The sequence below is a fragment of the Scleropages formosus genome, chromosome 19, assembly GCF_900964775.1.
Source record: "Scleropages formosus chromosome 19, fSclFor1.1, whole genome shotgun sequence".
Taxonomy (NCBI): Eukaryota; Metazoa; Chordata; class Actinopteri; order Osteoglossiformes; family Osteoglossidae; genus Scleropages; species Scleropages formosus.
In genome coordinates, this window is record NC_041824.1 from 19,430,927 (window position 1) to 19,457,685 (window position 26,759).

General features: G+C 41.4%; 1 protein-coding gene across 4 annotated transcripts; it reads left to right on the forward strand.

Moving 5' to 3' along the window:
- The first annotated feature begins 379 nt into the window (after positions 1-379).
- Positions 380-21,191, forward strand: LOC108939439 (protein phosphatase 1 regulatory subunit 12B-like). 4 transcript variants are annotated; one of them, XR_003797153.1, is made up of 8 exons: positions 380-808; positions 11,901-11,917; positions 12,648-12,792; positions 13,193-13,297; positions 13,624-13,674; positions 14,282-14,332; positions 18,544-18,801; positions 19,914-19,966. XR_003797153.1 is itself a non-coding variant. In XM_018760794.2 (8 exons), exons 1-7 carry the CDS (start codon positions 707-709, stop codon positions 15,088-15,090), a joined length of 513 nt encoding a protein of 170 aa, XP_018616310.2. In that variant the 5' UTR covers positions 381-706; the 3' UTR covers positions 15,091-15,126; positions 19,914-19,990. The 4 variants fall into 4 exon arrangements, 3 of the variants coding, with proteins under 3 accessions (XP_018616310.2, XP_018616311.2, XP_018616309.2); XM_018760794.2 differs by lacking the exon at positions 18,544-18,801 and adding an exon at positions 15,049-15,126 and having other exon boundaries at positions 381-808; positions 19,914-19,990; XM_018760795.2 differs by lacking the exon at positions 18,544-18,801 and adding an exon at positions 15,052-15,126 and having other exon boundaries at positions 381-808; positions 19,914-19,990.
- The last annotated feature ends 5,568 nt before the right edge of the window (positions 21,192-26,759 follow it).

The following is a 26,759-nucleotide window of genomic DNA, read 5'->3' on the forward strand; positions in this document are numbered from 1 at the left end:
AAAAGGAGCCTGAGAGGAATGATCAGCTGGCGTTTAGGCATGTGCTTCTGAATTTGCTTGTGCTGGTCGATTATAGACAAAGTGAGAGAAGGCAACGGAAGTAACCATCTTTATCTGTGTAGGCTCTGCATTGCTGAGAGCAAGCATGCTGAACATTTTGCTGGAAGACCCTCAAAAATTGCTCTCCGCATGAAACCCCATGCCTCAGGGTGGTCACCTTCTTAAAAATAAATACTTTATGGGATCATTTGAACGTGAGAGTGGGTATGAAGTGCCTACAGTGATATATAAGCACGTGTGTGTGTGTGTGTGTGTGTGTGTGTGTGTGTGTGTGTGTGTGTGTGTGAGTGAGTGACAGAGAAAGGGGTGAGGGAGAGAGCGAGCGAGTGAGAGGGGAGGGGGAGAGAAGCGCAAGGACGGAGCAGCTTTGATTCCTCTCATTTTTGCTGGGTGACCACTGCACTGTCAGTGCTCTCAGGAAGAGGGGATCCCCTCTTTATCCACTGCAACCATCTCGACCGCTCTTACACAAAACATTAAGCTCCAGGGCAGTGGTCCTCGCTCACCTCCTGCTCCCTTTTTGAAGAAGCCCACGGGTGCTCTGCAATCTGCCAACCCTTCACTTTGCTGGCTGTGATGGGACCCTGCACGTGCTGACAGCCTTGAGCGCACGGACCCTACCTCTTGTCAGGAGTGCAGCGGAGTCATGTCGTCCCTCTACTCCCGGACCAAAGACCTCTCCCGTGCCAGGAAGTCTCTGTCCGACTCGCCACCTTCCTCACCTTCTCTCACCACTAGAACTTCCAGAGTAAGAGATCTGCTTCACGCCTACCTTTCCACATGTGCGCCATCAATTGGTGTCTTCATTTCTGTCACATTAATGCAATACACAGCCCTGGATCAGACAATCTGCCTTAATTACAATAAATGTTGCTGTGACTAGCTACTTAAGCTACGTGTCAAGACCTATGCTTATTTATGACTTTGAAATTTGTATATTGTTCCTTTTACAACTGGTGTATGTTGACCAGTTATCTACAGTTGAATTTTTGCTTGTGTTAAAAAAAAAAAAAACAGTAAAATTGTAATTTTATATTTGCACTATATAGTATATAAAAATTAATATTTTTACATGGATTTAAGTGTCATCAGATAGTGACGAATACGATCTGTTCCTCCTATGTATCTAAACGGTGTGTAGGGGCTAAAGAAGACATGGTATTGCAATCACTGGCGGTATTACAGTGCAGAAGGGGATATGGCCTGTTCATTAGAGGACCCTGTTCCACTACTTACTGTATAGTCACCACCAACTGCATCCAGCTACTCACAAACTAGCAACAGGATGCAACTGTATGTTCCAAGACTATAAGTTATTACACATAGTTTTGTTTTATAGTAGCTCGTGATGGCTTTTCAGCGTGGCAGGGTCACAAAGCAACATGGATTTTCCTGATTTGCGATGGCAGGAGGAGTAGATATTAAACTGAGTAGGGATTTCAGCTGTTATGATTTGTAGATTTTGTAATGTCATTATTCATTTCATCATTTCAATATCTATGAACGGCTTGCTCGGTTTTCACAAAACAGGTTCTCACACTATGGTGAAACACCCAATTTTTTGAACCAACAACAGTCTTATTTAGGTCATTGTTCTGTTCATAATAAATGTCAGTGCTTGCTGTATTTTCAGAAATTATGATACAATTAACTACAATGCATTATATGTGGTGATGAATGCAGCATAGGAATGGGCAAGTTTGTACCAGATTTTTGGGGGTAAGGGCAGTTTATTAGATTATTATTTATTTAGCTCTAATCCTAAAATGTCTTCAGGGATCTTGTCTTTAATAGCAGGTTTAACTGTTTGCTTGGTAGCGTCTTTAGTTGGGATAATGGTGTACTCCACCGGCAAAACTTCCATGACTGTCACCATGGGCTGCTTCAGAATCTCAGGTACTATCTTCCATATGGACCTGTTTAATAATTAGCAGATGCCCCGACACTGTTATGAAAGGAAACCTCCCAGTATACCGACATGAGATGTTTGTAAGCTATACCTCCTCTCTCGCAATGTAAGTTTAGGATTTCCAGGTAGACACTGGGACCCAATACAAGTGTCTTATTTTTATTTCTCTATATGATAGTGTGTGTGTGTGTGTGTGTGTGTGTGTGTGTGTGTGTGTGTGTGTGTGTATATATAAGTGTGTGTGTGTTTGTGTGTGTGTGTGTGTGTGTGTGTGTGTGTGTGTGTGTGTATATATGTATGTGTGTTATATATCGCTCCCATCTGGACTACTGCAACTCTCTTGTGTGGCCTTCCCGCTACTGCCATCAAATCTGTACAGCTGATACAGAATGCTGCTGTCCGAGTTGTTTGACTTGTCGACACGTTTGCATATATCTCCTCTACTCATTTCTCTGCACTGGCTTTCTATAGCTGAGCGGGTCAAATTTAAGACCCTGATTTTGCCTACAAATGCATCAATAGAACTGCTCCCAGCTGTTTAAAAGACTTGGTCAACCGCTCCACCCCAACCAGACCGCTTTGCCTTTCCACTTCTACCTGCTTGGTGGTCCCGTGCACGAAAGGTAAAGCATGGGGGTTCTCGGTTCTGGCTCCGTTGTGGTGGAACGACCTCCCACTCAGAACTGCTAAGACTCTGTCCACATTTAAAAAGGGTCTGAAAACTCACCTTCTAGACTCGCTTCGGCCGTGATCTCTCAAGCTCATGTATGGTGTAAATGTTCGTGCACCATAACTTTATGATCATGCCCAGATAAGCCTTTACACAGCTGCTACTCCTGTATTGTATGTAAATGCTTGCATATCTCAAAAAGTTTGTCGGAAGGTGATCAGGAATCTGAGTTTTATGCAGCTACTCTTGTGATGAACATAGATGCATTACTTAATCACGTGTCTGCAGCTGTCTCTTTCTCCTAATGCAATGCACAAATTGTATCCTTTGATATCTATTTTGCTTTGGAGAAAAGCATCTGCTAAATGAATGGTCATGGTGACCTGGAGCCTATTCCAGAAGCATTGGATGCGAGGTGGGTGGGTGGGGTACGCCCAGGAAAGCAAAGCACAGCACACCAAGCCATCGTATGGTAGCTACACACAGTCATTGACACACTAAGGGCAATTTAGTTGCACATTCACCTGGACAGCATGTCTTTGGACTGTGGGAGGAAACCAGAGCACCTGGAGGAAACCCATACAGACACAGGGAAAACATGCAAACTCCACACAGACTGAGCAGTGATTGAACACATGTTCTCTTGCACCACCAGGGTCCTGTGAGGAGGCAATGCTATTCATTCTATAGCAGTGCTACTTTATTTATTTATTTATTTATTTATTTATTTATTTTAAAGAAAAACAAACCCTAAAATAGCTTCTCTTGATCAGCTGCATGTCTTACCCATTTTTGGGCTCACCCTATAAAAACTTTAATTGTGCAAGTCATCTGACATTTGTAACCTAGCCAGTAAAGGGCTGACACTTGATTCACATTACCAGCCAAAGATATTTCTTGAATTTAGCTTTTGTGAAAACACAAACCCTTAAGGGACTGAATAACAGAACAATTTTGTTTACTCAGATGCCTACCTTAGTTTCTGAGTTTGTCCACTAGAATTACTTTTGACCATTTAAGTTGTGTAGCAATAGGGATACAATTAAAAATGCCTTTTATGGATATGTTGAAAATAAATATGCATGTTTTGTTTTACCAAATATTGAACCTCTGGGGGTTCAAAGTAGGACTGAAGTGTTCATTGCAACCTTTGCTTTCTGTTTTGTCTCTGAAGTGTTAAGAATAATAGTAGTCAGTGACAAGTCAAATTGAGCTTTGGGGAATCCATGTAGTTCATATTGATCTGTCAAAGATAAGCCATGATGACAGTGAGCAGAGGTCAGATAAGTGATTATTAGTAAGCAGGGGTCTGATGTGTAGTAATTTCTGGCTGTAGCAGGCACACATTTGATTTATACTAGGTTTTGACTTCAGCAGCCAGAGGTTTGAAGGGTAATGTGCTGTGATTGCAGAAAGTTGAGGTTAATGAATAATATGGATAATAATAATATGATGGAAGTTTTAATCTAAGAACACTTAGAGGTTTAATTTCATAATTAAACATAATTTGGAAAAAGTCTGAACCTAGCAGTAAGAATCTGTAATTAGTGAAATAATGTGGTAAAAATGTGACATCAGGTACATATGTGTGGCTGTGGTACATCTAGGCAAAGCAGATGGAATAGTGTTTAGAACCACCACCTTGTGATCTAAGAACATGGGTTTGAATCGATACTCTTGCTGCAGTATGCTGGATCAAGGTACGTACGTAAAGCAAAGATGAGGATGCGGATACGTGGAGGAAGGCATCCTGCCGAAACGCATCCGTGAAATTGAAAAAAGTATCCATTTACGATAAGCTTGTGTGTGCTATCCCATCTTTAGGATTTGTGTACGCCAAGGGGTTGTGAGCACCAAAGCCCATAATGATATTTTTAGAGCATTTTCTGTTTTTGAATATTTAACCTTCCCAGAAAAAAAAAAAATCACCCAGGTGTATAAAAGTGTTTTACTACGTATAAGTAGCTTAGGAATACAAACCTAACTTGATGGGTTTGGACAAATGACTAAATGAAAAAATAACAGAAATAAAGGAAAAAAAATGATAGTGGTCTTTCAAGTAGCGTGAAATAGCAGGGTGTTTTTACTGGATGTGGTTCCAGTCTGTACCTTTTACAGTTTAGAAGGTGCTGCAGTGGGCCAGCTTGTCATGCAATGGAGTATTTTAAGATACTTCACTGCTTGCAAAGAGCTCACTGAGGGTTTTCTGTTATCACAGTGGTAAAATGACCTTGTTATAGACAAGGCTTAAATTATTATTTTGAACATTTTTTTTGTTTTGTTTTGTTTTGTTATTGCACTAACTGTGGTTTCCAAATCCTTTGCTTTGCTGATTATGTGATTGTTTACCATTAATCATCCACATTTCCTGATTACTCAGCCAATTTCCTTTGGTGGTCTATCTCGTAATCGCATGCTTGTCTGTGATTGGTCGTCCACTTATGCTAATTTAATGATTTATTTCCACTTGTCATCTGCTTTTACTAATCATGGGGTTGTTTACCTATTGATCAACCATTTTAATCATTCTTTCCAACTGCTTGTGATATTTTCTTATTAGGGTTGTGGGCTCACGGTTCTACGCTGAGTATATATCTTCTCTTCTGTTTCAGTTATTCTAGGCCTACATCTTTTTCCCTCCTTCAATAAATACAGGCGCCCTCAGCATGCCTGTAAAAGTAACACGTTTACAACAGCGTTTCTCTGACCTGCTATTGACAGGAACTTTGCAGACCAAGTTGTTTTCACTCCACTTGCTTGCCAAGGGGCAGCTGGAGTTCTTGTAGGGCAAGTGTGTGTGTGTGGTTTTTTTTTTTTTTTTTTTTCTCCCCCCCCCCCCCCCTTTTCTCCTCCTCTCTCATCTTTGAGGCTCGGAATACCTGCTTTATAATTTTTTGCTCCATCGCACATCCATTTAATCCCTTCGCTGCTTTTTCTTATTTATGTGACTTAAGCACTTGCGTGTGCCTGCACTTTGCTACGTTAATACCAGATGTTTTGCAGTTGTGGGTATTTCAATGTCCTTTTTTTCCACGATAAGGGGTCACAGCAGTTTAGGACGACGTGTGCTTACAAAGGGCTTTGAGGAATTAGAGTGGCTGCAAAACAGAGCCGTAAGAAGCAAAGAATTTGCAGAGGCTGGAGGAGCATGGAGAGCAGACAGGTGGCGGGAGGCCTTCCTGCTGGTTATCGCTCCCAAACTTAGTGTAGTTGCACAGGAGGGCTGGCGACACACTGACAATGAAATTCTGGGAAAGCCCCAGAATAGGTTCCCACATTTTATTTTTATTTTTCATATAGAATCGCTGTTCCTCCGTCTTGTGCGCTTCTAAAGTTGAGCCGAGGGACAGTTTCCATGACGCAGGAGTCGCCTTCTTAAAGAAAACTATTGAGCAGATATTTTTAGTTCGGAAAGAGGCGAGCGTATGCCTTTTCCTGCAAAAGGGAAGATTCGCTAGATTTAAACACAATGTCAACAAACAGGGCAGTTAATCTGCACTGCATCCTGTTTTATCACTGTTTTATGTCCTGCTGAGGACAGCAGCTGACAAGACCCTCTTGACTGTGCGGGCTGAAGTTCGTACCGAGAGGAGCCCTGTCGCCAAGAGCCATACAGAAAAATGTCAAAGTTCCTCATTAACGTAGGATGTTTACTTTATGGGGCGAGGTGGAATTCGGGGTACAGGACACAATGTGAGAGGACCAAGTAAAGAGCCAAACACTCGGTGCACGAGGGAGGCTGCAGAGGCTTTTATGGTTATGTTTATCGTCCACCATTCCGCCGGCTGATACTCATAGTTTCCACTGGAGAGCTGGCAGGAAGGCCAGTCCTCTCCTGTGTGCGGGTGTGTGCGCGCGCGCGCGCGTGCGCTGGGAGGATCAGGTGGGAAGGGGGCTAGAAAAACATGCCTCTCCAGAGCCTATTTCCAGTGTTTGCTCAGCCTCTGAAGTTTAGAAGTTGGTCTGATGCTGCGATGCTGTGAAAGTCTGAGGTCAGAGGGCCTGGGATGTCATTAGCAAGAATGTGAGCTTTTCCCAGCTGCCTGTGAGCACCTAACAAGGGGAAAGTAAATAATCACCTCATTATGATGCCTCCGTACGAGAATTAGCCTAGGCATAAACCATCTCGGAGCTTGTCCACAACACATGAATAACCGCCCCCCCTCCTCCTGGGCTCTGCCTCCATCTATCCAGCACCGTGTTATTTTTACTCCTCCGGAATGCAGGGCTGGGCTGTTCTCAAGGCCTTACACGGTTTCCTGAGCCCATAGTGAAACGGTGGACCAGAGAGGCACTGAAGTCACATGGAGGAACATCAGCTTTGACTAGATCCTTTGGCTTGCTGTCAGCTCTCAAATCTACCCTCCTCCCCCATTTGCTTCCCCCGTGACTGCATTCTCTTTGCAAATTTATGATTTCTCCTGTGTCGAAGATAGCGAAGATGAATATGCGTTATGCTGTCAGTGCTCTCATCTCTCCGGTAATCTGCAGTAGTTTAGAGTTATTACGTGGGCTCTGGAAAATATTGCTGAAGAACAAATGTTATCATAAAAGTTCACTGTGACCCGGCTTGGAAAAGTGATTTCTGAAAAACATGCTGCGTGGATGTGGAAGAAATCCTGCGCTGCTTAGAAGTGATCCAGTACCAAAAGACTGGAGATGACACTAAGCTTTGAGGTATCTGAAGAATATGCATTTGAGTCATTAAAGAAAATATTTCAAGTTCTGTACCATATGAAGATGATCATGGGATGGCAGGGGGATGTGGAAATCAAAGGTGGAGGTCGAAAGGTGGATGCAAAGAATGGAGAGTTATAAGACGACACTACCAAACGCTTCAATACTTTGCAGTGCAATGGTATGGTTTTCCCCAAGCGGTGCTGATGAATTACTGCCAGTGACGGCAGTCAGGGTTGGACTACGGGACCCTATCTAGACTTCATGCTCCTGCAGCTACATGGAGTAAAGAGACCACCCCGGGAGGGTCTTGTCTCCACGCAGATAGGCAGGCAGTCAAGCAGCTGTGTGTAAATATTTGTAAAGGATCTGCTTTCTGAGTACTTTCTGAAGCTTTTGGCTGCTAACCCCAGTCCCGTAACGCCACTAGCCTGCCCTTTCAATCCCACTCTGAGCTGCACGGTTAGGGAAGACTCTTGAGTTAACTTGAATGTCAGCGAGCTGACTGCCTTGCATGTGAAGAATGTCCATTGGACACTGAATTAGATGAGGACAGACCTGAAAATATACTACAGCAGAGACATAGGGTTGGGGAAGGGGAGGGGAGTCCAAACTCGTATGGTTGCAGTGGTTGTCCAAGCTTTCATATCAGTTAATGACTATATAATATCAATCATCCCATACAGACTTCTGCTGTTGAAGTGGCTGCATTATTTTGCTTTTATTTATTTGACAGTGAACTGCAAAATGCTTTGTGTTGTGTGTTCAATATTTTTTTTTTAAATTCCTGAATCCAGAACTGCTTACATCCCTCCAGTGATTTCTTTTTTTTAAATTTTCACTTATTTACGATTTAAAAAAAAATAAACATTTTTGTGAGAAAAATATAAGCATCATGATCCTCTGAGTACCCAGAAGTCTCGGTGAAACAGGTAGCCCTTTCCTTCTACTGTGGACTTCATATTTTCGTACATGTTAACCTGTAGCACTCGTGATTATGCTTAAATTAACAGCTACATCGGCACAGCTGTACGAAGAAGCTGATGGGTTTTGAAATTAACCATCCTGTGAGATGTTGGGCTTTCCCATTTTGGGTGCATGGTGGTGGGTGGGAGCAGCAGCAGAATACCTCTATCTGTTATAGCTGCCACTCTCTACATGACAGTGGTGTCTTATGTCAGTCTGGGGCACTTGGTGCTTCGCTAAATACAGCATCTGTAGCAATCCTAAAATGCTGAGGTTACAGGAAATTTTTAAAGTGTTTCCAAGTGAATTCTGCAGCAAAGTGTAAAATTCATATATAGGATACAACAAGCATTTTCTGTCAATGAAAAGTTGAATTTATATACTTATACCATTAAATAAATTTAAAATGTATGTTAAATAGACAAAAATGGGGAGAAAATGGTGCAGGTTCTTTCAGAATTGTTTACACATTGCAGAGAGTGACTGTTGTGGCTCATTTAGTTATTCATTGGAAAGGATTACAAAGCCAGTACAAACAGCATGGAGTCCATAATTTTACTGTGAGAATGAGTATTTACACATGGAGTACATTCCAGACAGTTGTCAATCTATCTTTTTACGGGGTGCCTCAACAACTTCATCCCAAGATCAGACCATATGAGGTGCTACATGATTCGTGTAAAAGTTCTGCATCTGCCTCCTGTGGCTCTTATGGAAGGGTTGCAAGAAAACCTCTCCAAAAAATACATTGCAGGATGAATTACATTTGAAAAATTGAATGAAGCACATGTTTTTTGGGACACTGCCCTCAGAACAGATGGGGTGTTTCCATAATGTGCAATGCCATATTTGGCAAACGTGAAACACCACAAACCACCACAGGGACCTCACACCAACCATAAAGCATGGTTGTTGGGGTTTGTGATTTGGACCACATACATGCGACATACATCAAAATCATTGAGTCCACCACAATTTCTATATTATACAGTATATCTCTTTATTGTAGAGGAAAATAAGACCACCTGTGTGACAGCTACAATTTGGAGTGAATGGGGTTAATGCAGTTTAACAACCCAAAGCCCACCAGTAGTCTATATCTCAAGATAAACAACTTGCAAGAAAGGAATTAGGGTTTTGAAGGGACCATGTCATAGTCCAGAACTGTTGAGATGTTGTGGAAGGACCTTTAAAGGCTGTATGTTAACAAATGGCCTCAGATGTTGAAGCAGTTGTACAGGGAGGCTTGAGAATTCTTCCCGGACAATGAAATAGACATAACATTCACCACATGCTTCCCCCCAACCAACTTGCAGTGTTAAGCTACCAACAGTCATTTACTGATTTGTACAGCTGGGTAATTTTTCTCAACCAATTTAGGATAAGTACTTTGCTCAGTGGTACTACAGCTAGAATAACGATTCAAACCTGCAACCTGTGGGTCTAAAGGCAGCAGATTGAACCACTATGCTACCAGCTGCTCCCATGATCTCTGTTATGTTGACACATAAACCAAGGTAATATCTACGTTTAGGAATTATGGAGTACTAAATGAAATATATAATTGTTTTAAAATATATGATGGACTTGGAAAATAGGATTACTTTCTTTTTCACATCATTGTAACGACAGTTACGTCTTATCTTGGATTTCGGTGCTCTTATGACATGAAATTAATATCTAGAGACAAGTATCTGCTTGTTTTGTTTCTGACGGTCACAAAGTTGTGCCAGGAGTTTTCTTCCCTTTTTGGTGATTTTTTTTTTTTTTTTTTTTTTTTTTTAAATTTATTTATTTATTTTTTTTAATGGTCTGTGTGTGTATCTGTCAGTTTTGCTCTTCTCCTTTTTGGAGCTGATGTGACACTGTTGGGTTTAACCCCCAGCTACCCTGCTGCCAGTAAGAAAACTCTCACAATTTTGTCCCCCATAGGGGGTGCCAGCATAATGGGATGGTTAAGAACAATCCTTAAAGATATTAGAGATGCTGATTCAAACTGAAGGGTCTCTAATGCTGGGAACAAAAGACCCAGAGAACACATTCTCTCTATGGAACAACTTCTACCCCTGGAGTGGGACAGCTTTTTGGCACCCGAGGCTTGCCCACGTGCACCGGTTCAACCCAGCTGGGTAGTACGACAGGTCGGATGTCAGTGACAAGGGGCCAAGAACCTGATGAGCCCTGACAGATCTAGGACGCAGTTCACGCTAGAAGATCTTTCGTGTTTTCAGAGAGCGCATGAGAGCCAGAATCACAGGGAAGGAACCAAGCTGCAATGCAGACATGCTGATATCTCATGCAGTACTCCATAAACACCCATAACGCCTACATCGCCTAATCCGTTTGTCAGGTGTGTACATTATGTGCACTATATTTAACCTGACAGCTAAACTCTTCTCGAATGCGTAGACATAACAATTCCCAACCTTTGTATTTCATGGCTCACTTAAATTTACAGTTGAGATTATATTGACTTAAGCAAACAATCTTGAAGGGACAGTACATTCCTATAAAAGGATGTATTTTTCAGTGTTCAGACACTTTGGCAACAGTTCATCGAAGCTCATTATTATCACTGGGTGCAAGGGATTCCTGCTATGTGGATCTCAAAGCTGTACTGTTATGAGAGGCGGCTTTTCTCCATAAAGATGATGTGAATGGCAAAATTGAGTGACATGGAAGTATAAGCCTTCTGTACCCTGCAGAGACACTGGCCTGGAATCAATATGTGTGTGGTGGGGTGGGTTTTGTCACTGTTAGGTCTGTATGAATGTTGCGGATCTTATGCTGAACTGTATATGGTCTCCAGAGCATGGTTGGAAAACTGATATAGCGCCTAAAGGACTCAACCAGCACCCAAAAAAGTTGATGCTTTGTCTGAAACTCTCAAGAGGGAATATGTGAGAGTCAAGTGAAGGGCTGGAGAATCCATATCAGTTACTGAACTGGGGGGAAAAAGTAAAAATTGCTTACTAGAACTATCTGGATTACTTTGAAACTGTGAATGAACCATAGCTAGAGACTATGAGATGGAGGGAAAAAGTACATAGCTGAATTAAGCCAATGGGCCCAATAAAAGGGCTTTTCTGTGTTTTGGGATGCTATTAAAAACACCCAGCTAACCCTTCATCGGTACAGCTGGAGTCAGAGCTAAAGAGGGACTTGCTCAGCTATTCTCAGGCAGTGCAGCTGAGGCCCAGAGTCATTTCCTGGTCACCTGTAGGCCAGCCCTCTCCTCTGTTGCTCAATATTACTATGCCCAATCAAAGTCATGGGCTCCCAAGCTTTCGAAACCCCCTGAGAGTAACAGCAACTTGTTAAAACTAGTTTGGCCACTCGAGGCAGCACTACAAGCCATTTACTGCCTGCACATCAGTGTCTGGCTGAATTTTTGGTTTACCACATAAATTTAGTTTTACCAGTTTCCCTGGGGAAAAATATTTAAACCAGAATAGCCAATAAATTCTCTCTGCTTAAACAAGCCTTCATATTTTACACTGCCAGTTTTATTTTACCATATGCTGTGGATTACCAGGCAATTTGTATTTCAGTGTAATACTAGGTGAACTGTTTATAAATAATGTTTGTGTGATCTGTCATTTCTCTTTTTATTTACAGCATGACAGAGCATCTAGGTGAGTGCGTTCTCTCTGTGTTGTCTCGTTCTGGAATGAACTTTGTCCTTGCATGAGCATATAAATTCTTTAGAACTGTTATATTCTTGTTACATTCTTTTCTTGGGGTGGTGGGTAAGTAGGTAGTGTAGTGATGGAAACATTTATGTGATATGTTACCAGTTCAAACTCTGGGGTACTTTTGAGGAACTTCTTCTGTGAAGTGGACATGGATTGTAATCTGAATGTTGCCAGTTCATGATCCATAACTGCTGTAGTTCACGTGAGCTCAAGCTGAAGTACTTTACTCTCAATTTCTTGAGTAAAATATCCACCTTTCTAAATGGGTAGAACTGTATCTTTCTGAGAAGTGTCAGAGCTCAAGTGTCAATAATCATTACTATTATTTATTCATTTACCTGACACTTTTCTTCATGATAATTTGCAGTCTTAGGTTTTGCATATTAAAGTACTTAGTGATTTGCACAGTTAAGCAGCTGCATAATTTTTACTGTATTCAGGGTAGGTACCTAGCACATCTGAACCCGTGTCCTTTGAGTAAGATTCACGTTCGGTATTATCTGCAGCATCATTACCGTTGGTAATTAACGCCAAATGGAAAGCTGTGTATGATAGCGTGTCCTGCCCATATTATTTTTATAGAACGTTAGGCTGATGTGCTATACATCGTGACAGATGGCAAATGTGACTTTAAAATGCTCCAATCTGGTTCCTCCCATTTGCCCACCAGGTTGGATTCCGGGTCTGGGTCCAGTTCCACAGAAAGTGCTGCAGACCGAGTGCTTGGCCGCACCGGTTCTTACACACGTCGAGAAAACCGTCTAGCATCCCTCAGCAAGACAGATGACGAAGGCGGCTCAAAGGAGTACAAGAAGGTAAACTGCCAGTTGTCCCTCAGTCACATCTCCAAAAAAGGTTTCAGTGGGATGAAAGGACCCGAATTCCCCAGTGCCCCCATCTCAATTTTCCCATCGCTCCAAATCCCTTAAGGATTATAATAAATGGAAAGGCACTTAAATGGAGTCCCTAGTTCAGAGCACATGCAAAACCTCCAATTCTGCTAATTCGCATGCAAAAAGAAATTATTTGAAGGCTTCTGGTGTGATTGGAGTTGAGCAAAGTACACAGTGCAGATTGGACAAGCCAGAGCAAGGCTCATAGTAACACATGGAACATAGGGTCATCAGCTCTGCTCTGATTTGCTGAGGTTTCCCTTCCTGGGACCCTCTTCCTGCCTCTCTGGAGCCTAACTTCTTTTTAAAATGCTTTCTGCAGATGTATGAGGATGCTCTGGCTGAGAATGAGAAGCTGAAGTCTCGGTTGGAGGACAGCAAGCAGGAGTTGGCCAAGATTCGCATGCAGCTGGAGAAAGTCACACAGGTGCCCTCCAGTCCACCAGGCACAGTTTACTTTGCATTACTATGCATACTATCTGTTCTTTGGCTTCTTCCCCTACCACCAGTCCAAACCCGACAGCCTCCTCAGAAATGCACACGCAACATTTCCCCTACCCATCTTCCCCATCATCCACTAACAATGACATAATCCTGCCTTCAGAGCCAGGAGAGCCACTGGAGGACAGATGTTTACTTCATATGAGATAGTTATTGCGAGGAAACATACTGCAGTGGATCAGAATGGTGGAAGTCTTTAGCAGAAGCGGTTTACTGTATTATTTGTCCTAACTGTTCTGTCTTCTGTTTCAGAAACATGACAGGATATCAGAAAGATCCAGCGTGCTTGAGACGGAGAAGAGGGTACCTATCATTTATTATCACTTGGTTATTATCTGGGTTAAACTCTGGAGGTTTGTTCACTTTGTAAACTGCAGGTTTTCTTCAGGTCTCCTGGAGCATGTTACCACATGCCTTTTGGGTGCTTCCACTGCTGGCTGCTGTGGCACTCTTCTTGATCTCTTAATTGTTTTGGTGTTACCCCTCACTTGTCCCATTTGGATGTGCACCATGTTCTCTTCCTTTCATCCGCACCCTTCACCTCCCACTTTTTCTTCCTCATCAGGATGTGTGCCAGCTGACTCTGTGAATGTAGCTGCATTCCTTTAGCCCTCGCTTCAAGGCTGCCTTTTCCCAGTAGCACGGAGCATTACATTTGTTCATTTAGCTGACACTTTTTCTCCAAAACAATTTGCAATTGTTTATCCATTTATAGCATGCTGAGCAGTTTAGGGTAAGTACCTTTTTCATGGGTACTACAGCAGCTGCTAAGAGTTGAACCAGCAACCTTCAGATCCGAAGGGAGCACCTCTAACCACTTTGCTACCAGCTAAGCACAAAAGAACGTCATCTTTGAATGTCTGGTGTCTTTGTCCGCTTGGCTCAAGTCTTGCCTCCTTCCTTTCTGAAGGAGAAACGGATCCTGGAGAAAAAAGTCTCTGCCATGGAGGAAGAACTCAAGGTAAGTTCCAATTAAATTTAACAAGCACCTCCAACGGGGTTGGAGCGACTCCAGAGTTCACTGCACACAGGCCATGCATGTCTCGCCTCGCCGCTCCGGTCTCCATAGAAGGCATTCGGCAGTGCCGAACAGCTGCAGCATAGAATGACCTATTTCCAGTACGCTTCGTCCCAGCGCTAAGACGGGTGGTGTGTGAGGATGTTGTTTTCGTCATGGAGGACTGAATAATGAGGGTAACATAAACAAACACTGAGAAAGGACACCCAACATAAATATACACATTATTGGCTACTCGTTTATATATGTGTTCATTTAGCTGACACTTTTCTTCCAAGCAGCTCAAAATGTTAAGGTACTTATGATTTATACATTTAAACAGCTGGCCTTTTTTTTTTTAAAAATTTTTTTGAAATTTTTAACCAGAACAATTTAGGGTAAGTACCTTATTTAGGAATACTACAGCAGGAGGTGGGATTTGAACCTGTATCCCCTGAGGGTTGCTAGGTTTTAACCACCATGCTACCACTTTGATATGCTTTGCTATGGAAGATAAAAGTATTATAGGGTAATTTTTATTTTGGTGTGACTAATTATGCCCCTTCCCCCCCAAAAAAAATCTATCTTATGCAGAAAGGATTTCATTTGTTTCACTGTAGAACCCTTGCTGTGTGGTTCTGTGGGGGGGTGCTGACCCCATGTTGTTACCGTTGCTTCAGCAGGAAGGCCCAGTGAGGTTTCGATGCGGCTATCAGCCCTGAGGGCGGGGCAGGCTGACACTGGGGTGGGGGGACCTGGTGAGTGGTTGACTTTGCGTGGGTGATGGATCGGGGGGCATTAGTGTATGCATGCACCCACCCCTCTTGACAGGACCCACTGTCACGTGACTGGCCTGCTGCACGCTATAGCAATCACCCAACACCCACACTTTAACTAGTGGCCCCCACCCTCCACTGAGTTCTTGTTTGATATATGTCACCAAGCGGCTCTTTGAGGTTATAATTTAAAACCTTTAGCTTTCAGCACTTCTGATTTGTCATACAAACAGTTTCTGAAACTGTATTAAAAAAAAAAATCAGTAAACAGTGAGTTGCCTTATCTTTTATGAAGAAGAGAATGCTGGAGCAAGAAAAAGTTAATATCATCAAGTCTGTTTCCATGGTGATGCTGACAGGGAAAAAGGTGCCTAATTGCAGGACCGCACGTTCCTTCTTCTGGCCTCTGCCTCCCCATTGCTCCTCCTTTATATTTTTTCTGTGAGAAACTTCCTAGGGTGCATTGCTTGGAGTTGGGTCCAGAATCGGTGCTGATGCCTGACTGGAAAAATCATGGGAGTGGGGACTGGAAGATGAGGTGTCATAATATTATTATCATTAAGTTTCAAGTTTACTCTCATAGATACAAGTACCATGTACATGTATCATAAAAATCTTCCTGAATGCTTCTCCACAGACTATGGAGAAAGACAATAGAAATACTGCACAAACAAGACAATGACAATGACAGTGAGTAGTGCAATAGCAATAAATAGTGGCAACAGTAGTAACAGTAATGCCAGTTGACAGTCAGAGAACTCAATGAGAATAAGAATGCTTAAAGTCACAGTGTAATTTACCAGTGTGCTTGGGTGGAGCAGTCCAACTCTAGTTAGAAAAGGTGGCACATTGGTTAGTGTTGTATAGTCTTACAGCAGTGGGGTAGAAGCTGTTCCTGTACCTAGCTGTGCGGGTTCAAATAGACCTGAGCCATTTTGCAGATGGCAGGGAAGAGAAAAGTGCCCGTGCTGGGTGACTATGATCTTTCATGATGCGCATTGTCTTTCTGAAGCAGCGTGTGGTGTAGATATGTCCTGGACTGCTGATAGCTGTGTGCTGATGATTTCCTGAGCTGTTTTGACCACCCTCTGTAGGGCTTTCTTGTCCTGTATGGAGCAGCTGCCACCCCAGGATGTAATACACCCTGTGAGGACGGACTCCGCAGCACACCTGTAGAAAGTGGTGAGGGCTGTAGTGGACATCCTGGCTTTCTTCGGACGCCTGAGGAAGTGGAGGCGTTGGTGGGCCTTTTTGATGGTTGATGCTGTGTGCTCAGTCCGTGTGAGTTTGGCAGTGAGGGTGACCCTGAGGAATCTGAAGCTGTTGACCCTCTCTACCATGTCCCCTCCTGTGTAGATGGGTGCATGAGCCATCTCTTGTTTCCTGAAGTCAATCACCAGCTCCTTAGTTTTACTGACATTGAGAGACAGGTTGTTGTTCTGGCACCACTCTGCCAGGAGCCTCACTTCCTCTCTGTAGACAGTCTCATATATAATAATAATAATTAATAAAATATTATTTGCCAATGCCCACTTGTACAGATGGACATGTACTGTGTGATCAATTACAGTTGGCTACTTGTCTCCTGTAAAGGCACATTTTGAAGGTGTTGAACTTTGAGTGATATGCTTTTCAACAGAATGGACTGAGCCCCCCTATACCCCCATCCTTCATGATCAGCCAATAATCCCATACATTAGTTGTCTTTTTGCCTGACTTCTGCTTCTGTTCAGAATCAATAAGATGGCATGAGTATCCAGACTTCATATACATACACACGCAGTGCAGGCATCTCAGCTATAACAGAGCAGATACAATAAAAATAATAGAAATAATCAGGCTTATGGGAAAAAATAACTTGGGGCAGACTACTCAAAACTGAATGTCCAACCAAAGCTTTATCAAATTTAATAATTATTTTATTAGGAATTCAACATGTATTTTATATTTTTATTAAAGACTTATTAGAGTAAATTTCAGTATTTACCCTGGATGGGGAGGGGGAGTAAAGATGGCTTGAAGGTTGAAGAGGAAGGTCTTAGAGCTACTGACTTTTGAAGACTATGCCAGAGGGTCATCGTGCTCAGAAGTTTCAGGTTAGCGGAGAAGGTGCAGACTAAAGATGAAAAGTGGAGCCAGTACCAGTTGTGCAGAGGTTTTAGTCAATTTGCGTTTCGGAAACCCACCTACAGAGATTACTATAGTATTACTGCTTTCCTCTTTAACACGCCCTCCCAAGCAATTGGTTTGGTATGTGATAGAAGTGACAGTTAGGTGTTACTTCCATGCTTTCCATACCCCCCCGCCCCCTTTTTTTTTGGTTCTCAAACCTATGGTGAGGTCAAATGTTGGACCACACTCCCCCTAGGAGGTTCATCACAAGGAAGGCACCCTGCTGCAGGGGAACATTACCACAGTAAAAGAGGCTACACAAAAAAAGCTGTACACCTTGCAGGCCTCCGATCAAGCACTCACATTTTGCACAGTTATCCAGGCATTTAAACAGCTTAGAATTTTACAGTTTATTTAAACCCATTAGTAGAGGCGGAAAGAGGATTATTGAATAAATTCCTCTTAAATTCCCTTCTCAAACAAACAGCTCAGGGAACCTCCTGGGATCTAAACCTCTAAAAACCTTGAACCTGCTCTTCCACACCTTTACTGCCATGCCACCTGTTGTGCACCTGTGGTGTGTTTTCTATGTAAATTGTCACCAATGTTCCATCGTGAATGTATCTAAAAGTTGACCAAAGCCAGTGTAAGATTATTGAATCCCACCTCCCTTCAGTTTTCCTGAGATTTTCACAGTGAGCTCAGATTAGTTTAACACATCAGCATTATGACCTTTGAGAGGGCTAATGAGAGATTTTTTTTTTTTTCCACCAAGTGAATTGAATTTTTTTCCTTGTATGTGTATTTCTTCAAATTGTATTGATTAGAATTAGAGCATTTTTTGTTTTGCTTATATGATGGCAACTGCATTATAAAATCTGGTGTCATAAATATGACACTGGGTTATGATTTTTTTTTTTTCCTCTACTGTGAAATGGACAGTGAATATTTATTTTTTTTAGAATCTTTTCAAAAATAAATGTTGAATATGTTCAAATAATTAAAAAAAAAAAAAAATGTGTTAGTGGTTTAATAAAATGAAACACGACTGAGCTTGTACACTCGCCTACCGCACCTCCCTTTCCTCCCACGCTGGGAATGCTGTGCTGTAGGCCATTCTGCCTGCTGGTTTATGTCTCAGCTTTGCTGCCTCTCTATCTGCCAGTCTTTTTCTCATCTTCTGTGTGGGCTTTGTGGATGGCTTTGTGTGTCATCTAAGTCCTACCTGGTGTGTGTGTGTGTGTGTTTGTGCGTGCTCTGCACTCTTCCCTCCTGCCCCCTCTACAGGCCCTACCCCAGCTTGCCCAGTTGCAGGCTTTGCGGCGGAGAAACCAGTGCCTCCTGGTGGAGAACCGGGCCATGGTGCGGGTCCTCTCCCGGTTGTCTGCGGCGGCAGCGGCGGCCTCCCTGCCTGAGACAGAGGACCTCTGAACCCCACGCCTGTCCCCCCCGTCCCCCCCGCTCCTCTTTCCATCCTACTTCTTCCTCCTGACCCACTTGGTCCTCCTTCAGCTGTCTCCTTCCTGCTGCACTGCTCCCAGGCAGGTCTCTATCACTCACCCCCCCCCCCCCCCCATCCATTCCTGCACAGTGATGCCCCCCACTCCCCACTTATTCTTGAATATGTCTCATTTACTGTAATCCTCAGATGTGTCACACAGTAACGACCATGTAGGCACCCCATGCTCGTTCCAGCTGAAGGGCCCAGTTCTCTCGCATGAACAGAAGAAAGCAGAACCAGGCTTTTCAGTGAACTGTGGAGGACCTTTGGCACCAATCTCCAATTTACCAGAAACATCACATTTTTCTGATTAGTTGCTGTAATTGTGTGTGTGTGTGTGTGTGTGTGTGTGTGTGTGTGTGTGTGTGTGTGTGTGTGAGAGAGAGAATATAACAGGGTTAGGTGGTTTGGATCGTCCTCCTAAAGCTGAAATGCAGTTTGGAGCCAAACCTTGATGATGAGGAAATGGACAGGGGCAGTGCAATATCCTGGACCAGACCACAGCCGTGGGGTACTGGTTCGAAATCATAAACGATGTGGGGAGAAATGGATAGTATTTATGATTTCTGTGTATGTTGAACATTGGTATAGAAAGTGACCTCCGTCATGTTTCATCATAGGGCCCTTCTTCACTCTTTCAAATGCAAAGCACTTTGTTGGTGTGAAAAATACAAGCAAAACATTAACAGTACAAGAAACAGATTATTCATGTATTTCTTTTTAAAAAAAATTAAGATATCATTGCCTCGTCCCCTGCACGTCTCCACGGTGTGCTCTTGTCACCTTTCCATTATCGGTTCCTTTCAACCGACACCTACCACTGAGTGCTCTGGAGCGTAGCCTGAATGTTTCCTGACTGTTTTTGAATTTTGACTGGTGTAACCAAGGTAAAAGGATGCATCCAGTCATTAAAAACTGTTAGCATGGACCGGTCATATTTTTGAGAAGTTCACTGTTTTGTGGAAATGGCTCATGTTTTGCATGATAAGCATATCATTTCAGGGCTGCATGTTCCTGCACTTGAAGAACAAGGAATCAATTAGGGAATGAATGAATGATTGATTGATTGATTCATTCATTCATTCATTCATTGAGTTTCTACAGTTTCTTGCATTTATCTGATGACCCCACCCCTTGCTTTATCCATCCCTTGTAGGTACTAACAGAGCTCAAATCGGACAACCAGAGGCTGAAGGATGAGAATGGAGCCTTGATCAGAGTCATCAGCAAGCTGTCCAAGTGAAAGAGGAACCCAGAGCATGACAAACGTCACTCCTCATCCCCCATCACGCGCACAATGCCTCCAACCAAGGTTCCTCCTCATCCGTTTCCGTGCACCTCCCACAGTTACCTGCATCATGCCTTCACCCGTATGAGTGGGCAGTGGAACGAGGGGGATGTACAAGAACTGAACGCTGGACCTTAGGATGACATCCTTTGCTGGAAGGAGTGGAGATTCCACTTTTGCCCTCCTGTCTGAGTTGAGACACCTTCAGTTTATTTGCTTAATGCCAAAGATGCACATATGCAGCCTGCACGCATGCACATGCATGCTTTTCTGTGTGTGATGCTACATTTAATTTATGCAACTCCTTGAAGACATACTTGCACAGCAGGGTATGTCCTATGGTAGAACCATCCCCCCCTTTTCTTGTGCACTTGCTCTGCCTGATGCAGCAAAGCCTATGCCGTGTCTTCTTCACTCAACACCTCTTGATACACTTGATGTACTATAATGGGGATTGTGTAATATGCACACTATAAAGGGCTCCCTTTTGTGACATGGGAACATTTTATTTTTATATATTTTTTTGGTTGAAACCATGTCATAGCCTGTTTGCACAGTGTCCACTACAGGACACGTCAAGTAAATATATCACAAGAAGGTACCACAGCACTTGTCTTTGGGGTGCAGGTCACAGGCCTGCTTTGAAGGATTTTTTTGACAATAAAAAGAAAAAATATTTAAAAATTCAAGCAATGTCAATTTGAGCTCTCTGCAGCCTTTTATTTTGGTACGGTGTTGCATTTATAAATGAAGCCAATGGCATTTAAAAAAAATCCAGGTTAGCAATGACTGCAGTGGTTGAATACATTATGAAATAAAAGAATCACTGGTCTAAATCGAAGTGGGATAAGCCTCCCTGCTGAAACTATGGGATTATCACAATGAAAGCAATGTAGTTAAATATCCTAAATCCATGCATGCCAATTGTCAGTATATTGGCAACATCCTTAGCTCCAAAAAATGTACGGTCTATAAGGAAGGTGACCTATGATTCCTATGTGCCTTTTGTGGTGAAATATGAAAAGAAACAAAAGGGCCTTTCTGTATAAATGAAAATAAACTGAAGATCATGTATAAGATCATATTGTATGTTTTATGTGATGTATTCATACCAAATCATTAAAAAATGTTAGCCAAAACTTATATAGAACATCTTTTAATCATATATTGTAAATCATGAAGTAACCGTGATCTAGGCCATGCTTAGCAAGATACAGCACAGTACAGTAGAGTACCTCTCTAGAGTGTATTTGGTGCACAGAACCACCCAGTGGTCACATCGGCTGTTGCATCCTGTTGGGACATGCCAGCTGCTGCCGTTCTAATAAACTTATTTTCCTTTTTAATTACAGAAATAAGAAAGAAACTTTTGTTTTAAGCTGTGTAATTTTTTTTTTTTTTTTTTTTTACAGAAGCTATGGCCCTTTACTTTTCACACTATATGTAAATTTTTCTTTGCCTTTCTTTACCCATTGTACTTTTTTATGTACTCTATATATAATTAAGTAATTAACCTTAGATTTTATTTAAAAATAATGTCCTCAAGACTTGTTTCTGAAGGATTTTGACTTCCAGCAGCCAGAAATGAAATTTAGGCAGACAGGCTTGCAGTGAGAAGTGACTTTAATAATACTCAATGCTAAAGGTAGTTGAAAAGGCTTTTATTTCCTATTTGTTTAGTACAGAGCTGGTAACACACATGGTAAGTCTTTGTTGACATATTTCATTTTTGATTCCCCCAGAGTCCTTAAGAACAGGTCCATGGGAGCCACATTTGCCAAGTAACCCCCCCCCCCCCCCCCCCCCCCCAGCGAAGGTGGCAGGTAGCATGCGGTCCACAGGCGGTACAGTTAACTCACATGGACGACGACCACATGACGTGTAAGACGGAAAGAAGCACAGATGGGAGGAAGAGAGGCACGTCCCCCTTCCTACCGTTTGAAAGATAAAGCAGGGAAGCGAGGGAGAGGAACAGCTCTTTGGAATATTTATTGTACAGCGGCAACGGATCACATTTCAGAGCGCTCTAGAAATGTCCCCCTTTACCACACTGAGGGACATGTCTGCAGGTGAGCCCTGCTGCGGTCCCAACAACGTTACGTCATAATTGGCAACATGTGACATAGATTCGCTGATCACAGCAGCTTAAAATGTCCAAAAATAAACTGCTGAAAAATGAAACTTTGTCACTGCACATTCCCCAGGCCCAAACTGGCCCTTACGCCATGTGGCATGATATCAAACAGCATATTATTGACGTAAATATAACAGTATTCTTATTTTATAAACATCATTAAGCCCTGTCATGTTCTTGAAGCCATGAAGACGTTTTCCTAACGTACTCACACGGTTTTGGGATACAAAACAATTAACTCTCCTTTTGAGCTGTGGTGTGAAACTAGTCATGGAAGTGACATAATTCACCAGTTGGCACAACTGAAGGTATGAAATATAAATGCTGCAACTTCTTGGTCAAAGGTATCATTACTTCATCCCCAATGGGTCATCACTCATCTCCAAACGCAAAATTCGAGTTCCACTTCATCATGGCTGCTCTACTTTATAGAACAATATTTCACCTTTTACTGTATTTTACCTTACTCAATGAATCCTTTCTGGTGAGTTAGTGTGCACTGTTTGTTTTAACTTGAGTTTCATGGTTGTCCTGCTTGTAATACTGGCATTTTCTTCTCTTTATGGGAAACCAATACATCCCTCAGGTTAGTGATGAGTTATGTAATGTGATCAATATCATTGGAGAGTGACCATGTTGGGAATAATTTCTTGAGCGCTTTATGACTTTAAGTATACGTAGTCGTCCACATTAGCAAGTATCTTGATCTTCTGCATTTTATGTTGATTTATTGTGACACAGTTGATTTTAAAAATGCCCTGTGTTCATTTTCAAAATGTGCTACACAAAGGATGCAAACGTGGACCTGATAAGAACAACGTACACAAACTGCATGCATCCGTACATGTGTGTAAAAATAGCCCCAAGGGTTTTACAACCATCACGGCAACTTCATTCTTCCCATTTCAAACTTATTGAACGTTGCACGACATTAAAAGACTGCAAACAAACAGAGAAACCACCAGGGTGAACAAATGAATATAATTGCATTGCATTTCTTATTCTGATTACACATTTGGCATAAAAACGACACATTTACACAATAAAAAAAAAAAAAAAAAAACTGAAAAAGAAATCCCTTTGAAATAAATACAGGAATGAATTCCAGAAAAAAAAAAAACAAAAAAGCTCACTCATTATATATGCCAGTTTCTCAAGACAGAAAAAGGGTTATCTGTAATCAGACATAAGCAGATTAAAAATGGCAGGATGCCGAAGCTATTCACAGGGTTAAGTGAACAGAGAAATGGTTTCCCAAACACATTCTCTACACTGCTGAGCTCTAAGTTGTTAGTGCTCAAGTCATATGGCTTTATTTGAATTTTAATCAACAATCTAAATACACACACACACATACACAAATATTAGTCAGGTGCTGTAAAATGTGGCCTGTCACCCAAATATATGTAATCTGGCAGAAATACATTAAGGAAAAAAGAAAAGAAAAAAGATAAATGGGGGCTCCAAGGATTGTAAGTGTATAGGATTTTGTATTTGAACCATGAGCAAAACAAAAACTTTGTTTCATTTGAAACATTTTCTCTTCCAAAAAAGCTACCGACTATATCATTGAAATTGACTCTTGACAAGGGACAACAATAAAATCAAAAAAAGTAAATTAGGAAAGCAGTCATGAATGCTTTTTGATGCCTTAACCTCTCCACATCAGCTCGAACCCTCAGCCCACTCAGAGAATCAGAATGTCTGAACTTGGAACCCCCAATACACAAGCAGAAATGACATGTTTGATGTCTTTTATAGTAAAAGGACCAGTAAAGGTGAATTTGAAAAACAACTAAATAAGACTGACATATAAGAAAATTAATACATTGTAAATATCACAGAAGACAGCAAGCATGCGGCTACATTTTCATCCTACATGAAACCACACACAGCACAAAACACCAGTCTTGTTCATATGTATTTCAGGCGTGGATAGAGTTATTATTTCTCATCTATATTTTACATTCTTTCCCGTACCCATTCATGGAAAATATTCAATATTTTGTTTAGAAAATATACAGTCAGTGCATCTTTTCCCCATTTTATTATTAAAATGACAAATGGAATGCACATACACAATAGATTTTTGCTTTGTCTTTAAAACATGCTGCTATTTACAGTATAGTATAGAAACATGCAATATTCACAAATATGATCTATGTATATATAGGCAAAACTACACACCAATGAATTTTTTGATTGCTTGTATGTTATCCTATGTTTTTCTAATGTTACTTCTCCGGATTTTGGAACAAAAAAGAGGTAACATAGAAATAATATAATGTGCTCCAGAGCATTTTGGGTGAATGTAATTTTGTCTCCTGTATGGTGATGTAGCGATGAAATGAAATTTGGCTTCTGGAAGAAATTAATATACCAAAAGTGGAAGTAGGAGCTTCTGAAACAAATTATTTCCCATTCGGCATTAGTGCTGCTACATGGTATAGATGGAGCTGTTGGGAGGTATAGGTGAATATAACCAATGACTTTACCTGATACTACCATACACAGGTAAAATTTAGCAGAAAGCACAGTCCAAAACTGTGTGGCAAACAACAATGGCTCAAAGACTTGAATCTTGGAATATTGCTCTGGGATCTGAAATAACAGCTGTCGAATCTGCACAGCAAACCTTAATTTAATTTCTAGGTATGATACAAAAGCGATGCCTAAAGGAAATTGGTTTCTTTTTTGATTCACTTTTGAGAAGAGGTTAACTAATTTCTTTCTGACTCACAAGTCAATCAAATATTAATGCATAAAAATGGAGTTACAAAATGAAAGGAAAAAGAAAAAACTTATATACATCAAGGCAAATGGCAAACAAAACAGAAAAGCAGTAATGAAATGTCATGACAGATGAACCAGAGTTGCTTTTTAAGACAAAGAATTCCTTAAATTAAGTGGTGAGCAACACTTTTTTAAAGCTTAGAACTTTCGTATTTCTACATCCAAAAAAGTAAGTCTAAAAGGAGAACCTGGCATTTACTCTAAAGTGCTTAAGCAATACAATTTTTTGCTGTGAAGCAAAAGAACAGAAGCCGCATGGGAGTTTGAAAGGTGAAAACAGCTTATTCTGAATGTCATTACTCTGTGAAGACTTGTTTCTCTGGTTTTTTTGAAGGACAAGGAATGGCGATTGCTCCAAAGTGGGACCTTCACTGAATCCATGAATAACAGTAGCTTTAAGCCAGGAGAACTGGAGCCATCGGAACTGGAGGTGGTAGATTGCAGGCAGTAGAATAGATGTCCAGCAAACGTCAATGTTTGCAAGGTCCTTTAAAGTCCAGTCCTTTTGAACGAGGCACGGCTCCTCAATTTACCCTGGTCTGGAAGACACGGTTTTCCCAGAAAATACTAAAGGTCATAACTCCAAAGCTTCTCTGTGGATCTGCCTGAATGATCTCTCTCTCTCTCTCTCTCTCTCTCTCTCTCTCTCTCTCTCTCTCTCTCTCTCTCACTCTCTCTCTCACTCTCTTTTTCTCCATCTTTCTGTGCTGAAGGCACTGGTAACTCGAGCCATCTAACATTAGACGGAAAGTAATTGGCCATCACATAAAAGTATTATCTTCTTATGTTTTTACTGAAACACATTTTTCTGTGATAGATAGATAGATAGATAGATAGATAGATAGATAGATAGATAGATAGATAGAGTTACTGTTTTAACTTGGCTTCAAAATTTAATTTAGGGCATGTACCTTATTATTTTATGAAGTATTGCTATTCAAAACATGAGGAAGTATAATTATATATCATCACAGTATGTATCTTCCTTCTTATGCAAATGATTTGACTGTTCTACTGTCAGTTGTTTCAACTGTAATCCATTTACACTGTCTTTTCAAAACAACTTATTTTAATGACAAACTTTGCTATCTAACCATCTTTTAAGATTACTCCCTCAAAACATGAAAATCTTAAGTAATCAATAGAGGTACTGACCTATGAAATTTAAACCAATTTTACCAGCTAATTTTAATGTGAACTGTCAGAGTAGGAACCATGTATGCAGTGTTTTTTAATTTGAAATATTGTATACCATTTTCCCTCAGTATGCTTAAGAAAAGGCTGGCCTCTGAAAACAGTCCTAATTTATGCTACACACTGTAAAATATTAATACCAAATGATCCATTTACATTTCCACCTTTAACAATATTGTTAAAATGATTTGCAGTATTGTAACCTTCTGTAATCATTAGACGTATTATGACAGCATTTCCCTTTTCAGTTTGTTTTCAGTGGTATCATTTGTTCAGAGAAAAGCTCTAATCTTTGGACAATATTTCTAAACTGACAGCACGGCTAATCTAAGTTATATGTGTTTGATTTTTCACTGTGCTCTGAATTTATTATGAGCTTTACCATCCAAAACATGCAGCCCTGGACAATATATTTAGTTTTTATTAGTGTCAAAAAAGAAAAAAAAAGAGACAGACTTTTTTTCTATGTGAAAATATGATCAGGATCTGATTTGTGATTTCGGCACCAATCACCTTGGCATTGCACTTCCTGTAGCCAACAGCTGAAAACGGGGTTGGGTATGGGCCAAGGATCTGTGGGAGGGCTGCTTCTC